Below are 7,806 nucleotides of genomic sequence, written 5' to 3' on the forward strand. Positions count from 1 at the left end.
TCCACCCCTTTCCGCCTTCCGCAAAGACCGTTCCCTCCGTGACGACCTGGTCAGGTCCATGCCTCCTTACAACCCACCCTCCCATCCTGGCACTTTCCCCTGCCACTGCAGGAATTGCAAAACCTGCGCCCACACCTCCTCCCTCACCTCCATCCAAGGCCCTAAAGGAGCCTTCCACATCCATCAAAGTTTTACCTGCACATCCACCACTATCATTTATTGTATCCGTTGCTCCCGATGCGGTCTCCTCTACATTGGGGAGACTGGGTGCCTCCTAGCAGAGCGCTTTAGGGAACACCACCGGGACACCCGCACCAATCAACCACACCGCCCTGTGGCCCAACATTTCAACTCCCTCTCCCACTCTGCCGAGGACATGGAGGTCCTGGGCCTCCTTCACCGCCGCTCCCTCACCACCCGACACCTGGAGGAAGAACCCCTCATCTTCCGCCTCAGAACACTTCAACCCCAGGGCATCAATGTGGACTTCACCAGTTTCCTTATTTCCCCTTTCCCCACCTCACCCTAGTTCCAAACTTCCAGCTCAGCGCTGTCCCCATGACTTGTCCTACTGGTCTTCTTTCCCACCTATCCACTCTACCCTCCTCTCTGACCTATCACCTTCATCCACACTCCCACTCACCTACTGTATGCAACAGTATGCTACTCTATGCTACTTTCTCCCCACCTCCACCCTCCTCTCATTTATCTCTCCACTCTGCAGGCTCCCTCCCTGTATTCCTGATGAAGGGCTTTTGCCTGAAACGTCGATTTTCCTGCTCCTCAGATGCTGCCTGACCTGCTGTGCTCCTCCAGATCTGATCTAGACTCTGGTTTCTAGCATCTGCAGTCATTGTTTTTACCAAATAGCTACCCATCCCAGCCTTAAATACATTCAAACAGGGGAGCATCCAAAATGCAGTGCTGCCCAAGGGGGTGGCCATCACAGTGCTCTCTGAATGTGCCCTGATGGTCAATATTCACATGCCAGTGTTCCTGCCTGCCACCATCAGTGCATGTTTGGAGGATTTACATTTGATTCTCAACCTGTTTGGCCACATTAAGAACACAATTCCCTTGGCCCTCAAGGATGGGAATCAAAGCCAGAGCCTCAGGCTTGGAGGCAGAGGTGTCACCTACTGCCTGGCCAAACAGTCACTTCCTCAGCCCTGACCACAGCCAACACAATCCACCGTTTTACTCCGCTGACCTAAGCAAACGCACAGTAATTGTGAAAACATTGATGAGGAATTTAGCAGCTACACAAAGAGTGACTCACGTGAGCATAACTTAAAAAGAAGAGCTGGTTGTTGCTGAGCGGGAGACCTGGCAATAGTGGCTCCTCCTTGTTTCCTTTCTCCTCTCTTATCCATTTCCTATACGCCTGGGGGTAGCAGAGGGGGTAACATGCTTCATCATTAAAGTTTTGCGAACATCGTTATGCAACAAACACTCTGCACATTTTCATCACCTTACTCTCTTGTTTATTGCTGATTTAAGCTCCTCTTTTCGGTTAAATTTGGAGGGACAATTGCACTCAAGTACTTTCTGACTAGTACATGAGGGCTCGCTCCAGGCTACTCACAGGAGAATATCCAGCCTTCAGGTGGACAATCACAACCCCTTGGCGGATAGAGACTAGATGCAGGGCAGAGGCAGCACGGTGGCTCATTGAGGCAGCAGGGCTAACCACCGCACCAAGGAGCCAGGTTCGATTCCACCCTCAGGTGAAGGTGGGGAGTTTGCACATTCTCCCCGTGTGTGTGGGGGTTTCCTCCCACAGTCCAAACATTAGGTAGGCAGGCCGTGCTAAATTGCACACAGTGTTCAGGGATGTGCAGACAAGGTGGATGAGCCATGGGAAATGCAGGGTTATGGAGGGGGACAGGTGGAATGCTCTTCAGGAGTCAGTATGGACTCGGGTGGGCTAAATGGCCTCTTGATGGGATTCTGTGTGTTGTTGGTGGTGTCATTTGGGTACAGCCTGCATCCTGACCAGTCCTGATCAGTTCACTTTGGTCACAATTAGTTGAGAGCTCGAGCAGAGCACAAGCACAGAAATGATGGGCAGAGTTGCCTCCTTCTGTCTTGTGACCATTTGACCATTAAAAAGATTGAAGTTTAGGTGCTGTAGCCTGGTCACAGTAAATGGTAGACATCTCAGTGGGAAGACTGATCCAGTTCACCCACCAGCTTGTCCTGTCCTGGAGCCTCTCGTGCTCTTTTTTAACCCCTTAAGATGGAATAACAATGCGTCAGATACGGGAGCGGGCCAAGGGCTATTTTCTGTTTGATATCTCTTAAAGTCGACTCCAAAGACAGTTTTGCCCTAGGTTGGTGGTGGGGACAGGGTTTCCTGACTCAGCTGCACTGCACTCCCACAATTCACCGCACTGTTGGGCTGACAAAACCATTTGTTCAAGAAGGACAAGACCAAGCCAGTTCCCAGTGCAAATATATTGATGGTGTTAGCCTACCCTGAAAGCCTGGCGTAGCCCAGCGTTGTCAGCAATGTTCTCTCCCAGAGTTCTCTGTCCATTTACCTACAGGACACAAGATTATTTATTCGACCATATTTATAGATGACCACATTATTTCTGGGGAGGCCCCATTATTTTTTTGCCTATCCTTCCACAGAGAGGCTTGGTGGGCCATTTCAGAGGGCACTCGAGTATCCCTGTGTTCAGGAGCACGAGGGACTGGGACTATAACCCTCCCATAGTGCCCATTACACACCCGTATCCATCCCAAAGTGCCTGGGACACACCCGTAATCCTCCCACAGTGTCCATTACACACCCATAACCCTCCCACAGTGACCAGGACACACCGTTAACCCTCCCATAGTGACCGGGACACACCTTTAACCCTCCCATACTGACCGGGATACACCGTTAACCCTCCTATAGTGACCGGGACACACCATTAACCCTCCGATAGTGACCGGGACACACCATTAACCCTCCCATAGTGACCGGGACACACCATAAACCCTCCCATAGTGATCGGGACACACTATTAACCCTCCCATAGTGACCGGGACACACCTTTAACCCTCCCATACTGACCGGGATACACCGTTAACCCTCCCATAGTGACCGGGACACACCATTAACCCTCCGATAGTGACCGGGACACACCATTAACCCTCCTATAGTGACCGGGACACACCATAAACCCTCCCATAGTGACCGGGACACACAATTAACCCTTTCATAGTGACCGGGACACACCGTTAACCCTCCGATAGTGACCGGGACACACCATTAACCCTCCTATAGTGACCGGGACACACCATAAACCCTCCCATAGTGACCAGGACACACTATTAACCCTTTCATAGTGACCGGGACACACCGTTAACCCTCCCATAGTGATCGGGACACACCGTTAACCCTCCTTAGCGACCAGGACACACTGTTAACCCTCCCATAGTGACCGGGACATACCGTTAACCCTGCTATAGTGACCAGGACACACCGTTAACCCTCCCATAGTGACCGGGACACACCTGTAAACCCTCCCATAGTGACCGGGACACACCGTTAACCCTCCCATAGTGACCGGGACATACTGTTAACCCTCCTATAGTGACCAGGACACACCGTTAACCCTCCCATAGTGACCGGGACACACTGTAAATCCTCCCATAGTGACCGGGACACACCTGTAAACCCTCCCATAGTGACCGGGACACACCGTTAACCCTCCCATAGTGACCGGGACATACCGTTAACCCTGCTATAGTGACCAGGACACACCGTTAACCCTCCCATAGTGACCGGGACACACTGTAAATCCTCCCATAGTGACCGGGACACACCATAAACCCTCCCATAGTGACCAGGACATACCTTTAACCCTCCTATAGTGACCGGGACACACCATTAACCCTCCCATAGTGACCGGGACACACTATTAACCCTTTCATAGTGACCGGGACACACCGTTAACCCTCCCATAGTGACCGGGACACACCGTTAACCCTCCCATAGTGACCAGGACACACCTGTAAACCCTCCCACAGTGACTGGGACACACCTTTAACCCTGCTATAGTGACCGGGAGGCATCGTTAACCCTCCCATAGTGCCTGGAACTCAGCCGTAATCCTCCCAGTGCCTCAGAAGTACCTGCAAGCCAGCTGTTGGCCAGTAATACTCATCGTACTGTTTAATCATACACTCTGTTTTGTCATTGAAATTTGAAATGGATGCATTGCTCCACCACTGGTGTAGATTTCCATTTTTGTCATATTTTCGACCTAGAAAAATAGAAGAAAATGGAAAACAAGAAAAACTGCATTTTCATAACTTAAGTATCGCATAACATGTCAATGGCCCTATCTCCCTTGATGCAGAGTGTCGCTGGTCTGCTTCAGTTACTGCCCTGATATTTTGTCCTCTTCTCCTCTATAGTTAGTTGCTTGGAGAGGACTTGAAAGTTGTTGCAAGAGACTAAAAATAATAAGACATCACTTCAAACGGGAGAGTATACAGGGGAGTTGTTTGCAGCTCAGAAAACAAAGTGGAAACTAACTGAGAGAGGGTTCTGTCTTTGGGTCTCAGCTTGCTGTGGGATTGGACAGCTCGGCACTGAAGCTTCCCTTTGATTAGTCAGGTTTCAGTGTAACAGGCCCAGGGAGGGAAATGCAAATAGAGAAGGAGGAAAGCCCCAGCATTTGGCTGCATCAATCCTCTCCCCTCCTCCTGTGAGGTTGATGTCTCCAACTCTGTCTTAAAAGCAGAAAAGCTCCATTCAGAGATACTGAAAGGATTCACTCAAACACTCAAAGGGAAAAAACCAGACCTGGGGCCCAACCAATCAGTGACCTGAAAACTGCAAATTACAATGTGGCAGCATTGAGTCGTCAAGAGGATTGAGTTTTGTAATGGGACCATGTACCATATTTGGAGTTATTGTGAGCAGTTTTAGAACACAGAACATAGAACAGTACAGCACAGAACAGGCCCTTCAGCCCACGATGTTGTGCCGACCACTGATCCTCATGTAAGCACCCTCAAATTTCTGTGACCATATGCATGTCCAGGAGTCTCTTAAATGTCCCCAATGACCCGGCCTCCACAACTGCTGCTGGCAACGCATTCCATGCTCTCACAATTCTCTGTGTAAAGAACCCGCCTCTGACATCCCCTCTATACTTTCCTCCAACCAGCTTAAAACTATGACCCCTCGTGTTAGTTATTTCTGCCCTGGGAAATAGTCTCTGGCTATCGACTCTATCTATGCCTCTCATTATCTTGTTTACCTCAATTAGGTCCCCTCTCCTCCTCCTTTTCTCCAATGAAAAAGGTCCGAGCTCAGTCAACCTCTCCTCATAAGATAAGCCCTCCAGTCCAGGCAGTATCCTGGTAAACCTCCTCTGAACCCTCTCCAAAGCAGCCACATCTTTCCTATAATAGGGCAACCAGAGTCATACAGCACGGAAACAGACCCTTCGGTTGAATTTGTCTGCACTGACCAGACAATCCGACCTGGTCCCATTTGCCAGCATTTGGCCCATACTCCTCTGAATCTTTCCCATTCATGTACCCATCCAGATGCCTTTTAAGTGTTGTAATTGTACCAGCCCCCACAGTGAACTGCAAGGTGGGATCAAAGGGTAGGGGGGGGGAAAGCAGACTCAGGAACTGAGTTGATGGATCAGCCATGATCACGTTAGATGGCACAGCAAGCTCAAAAGGGCTGAATGGTCTACTCCAGATCCGAATGCCCATGTTTCTACAATGCTCCCCATTACTCCACATGCTAACAAGGCAGGAAGTGTTCCACTCACCTTCTCAGTAAATAAATCATCTGAGATGAGCTAAGATATGGACATATGTGCAAAAGGTGCAGTAGGCAGTGGTAAGAACTTGGGTGGCACGGTGGCTCAGTGGTTAGCACTGCTGCCTCACAGCACCAGGGTCCCAGGTTCAATTCCAGCTTCGGGTGACTGTCTGTGTGGAGTTTGCACATTCTCACCGCGTCTGCGTGGGTTTGCTCCGGGTTTCCTCCCAGAGTCCAAAGATGTGCAGGTCAGGTGAATTGGCCAGGCTAAATTGCCCGTAGTGTTAGGTACATTTGTCAGAGGGAAATGGCTCTGGCTGGATTATTCTCCAGAGAGTCGGTGTGGACTTGTTGGGCCGAAGGGCCTGTTTCCACACTGTAGGGAATCTAATCTATACAACCTCCCTGTAGAGGGGGCGACAGTGCATCATGGTCCTGTCACTGACTGAGTAACGCAGTGTCCCAGGCTAATGCTCTAACAACATGGATTCAAATCTCACCACAACAGCCGACTGAATTTAAATTCAATTCATTAATCAATCAACCGGGAATTCCTATTTCACCTCAATTGATGGTGACAATGAAATCATTATCAGTTGTCAGAAAATTTCTGGTTCACGAATCTCCTTTAAGGAAGGAAACCTGCTGTCCTACACATAAGGTCAGACCTAACTCAATGTAGTTGACTCCTAACTGCTCTCTGAATTTGCCAAGTCAGGGATTACAATGTCAGTTTACCGGAATGACACCTGGACTTCAAGGGTTAAGTCACAAGGAGAGAGTAAATAATAAAGCCTGTTTTCTCTAAAATTTGGAAGGTGAAGGGGTGACCTGATCGAAATCTTCAAGATCTCATCAAGAGGAAGAAGGAAGCTTACTCAAGGTTCAGGAAACAAACATCTGGCACAGCTTTCGAGGTTGTAGCATTGAGTTTAAGAGCTGCAAGGTTTTTCTGCAGCTCTATAAAACCCTGGTTAGACCACACTTGGCATATTGTGTCCAGTTCTGATCACCTCATTATAGGAAGCATGCAGATGCTTTAGTGAGGGTGCAGAGGAGATTTACCAGGATGCTGCCTGGATTGGAGGGCTTGTTTTATGAAGAGAGGTTGAGTGAGCTTTTCTCAGTGGAGAGAAGGAGGAAGAGAGATGATAGAGGTGTACAAGGTAATGAGAGGCATAGATAGAGTAGATACCAGAGATATTTCCCCAGGACAGAAATGGCCGTCATGAGGGGTCATCATTTTAAGGTGATTGGAGGAAGGTATAGGGGAGGTGTCAGAGGTAGGTCCTTTACACAGAGAGTGGTGCGTGTTTGGAACGCACTGCCAGCAGTGGTAGTAGAGACAAAGACATTAGGGACATTTAAGCGATTGCTGGATAGGCACTTGGATGGCAGTAAATTGAGGGGTGTGCAGGTTAGGTTGGTCTTAGATTAAGATAAATACTTGGCACAACATCGTGGGCCGAAGGGCCTGCACTGTGCCGTACTGTTCTATGTTCAATCTTAACAGGAAAGGACAGTGTTGATAAAGACAAACTATTTCCACTGGTTTCTAGAACTAGGAGGCATAGTCTGACAATCAGGAGAAATGCTGGGGAGAATTCCTACACACAAAGGGTGGGAGAGGTTTGGAACTCTCTTTCACAAATGGCAGTGGATGCTGGGTCAGTTGTTCATCTGAAATGGATAATTTTTTTTGTTAAGCAAAGGGATATGGGCCAACGCAAGCATATGGAGTTGAACCGCAGACCAACCACAGAAACATTGACAATCGGTGCAGGAGTAGGCCATTCAGCCCTTCGAGCCTGTACCACCATTTAGTACACTCATGGCTGATCATGCAATCTCAGTATCCCATTCCCGCCCTCCCCCAAACCCCCCTTGATCCCTTTAGCCGCAAGGGTCACACCCAGCTCCCTCTTGAATATATCTAATGAACTGCCCCCAACATCTTTCTGAGGGACGGAACTCCACTCTCAATGAAGAACGTCTTCTCTATCTCAATCCTGAATGGT

At 49.1% G+C, this 7,806-nt stretch overlaps 1 protein-coding gene across 1 annotated transcript in view; it reads right to left on the reverse strand.

Moving 5' to 3' along the window:
• The window catches only part of phex (phosphate regulating endopeptidase homolog, X-linked), a 116,691-nt gene that overhangs the window by 4,098 nt on the left and 104,787 nt on the right, over positions 1-7,806 (reverse strand). Inside the window, exons 18-20 of the mRNA XM_060833308.1 lie at positions 4,132-4,262; positions 2,478-2,543; positions 1,280-1,384 (exon numbers count right to left, since the gene is read on the reverse strand). Of these exons, the coding sequence (XP_060689291.1) occupies positions 1,280-1,384; positions 2,478-2,543; positions 4,132-4,262 (302 nt within the window). The remainder of the gene's footprint in view (positions 1-1,279; positions 1,385-2,477; positions 2,544-4,131; positions 4,263-7,806) is intronic.

The sequence above is a fragment of the Hemiscyllium ocellatum genome, chromosome 12 (assembly GCF_020745735.1).
Source record: "Hemiscyllium ocellatum isolate sHemOce1 chromosome 12, sHemOce1.pat.X.cur, whole genome shotgun sequence".
NCBI lineage: Eukaryota > Metazoa > Chordata > Chondrichthyes > Orectolobiformes > Hemiscylliidae > Hemiscyllium > Hemiscyllium ocellatum.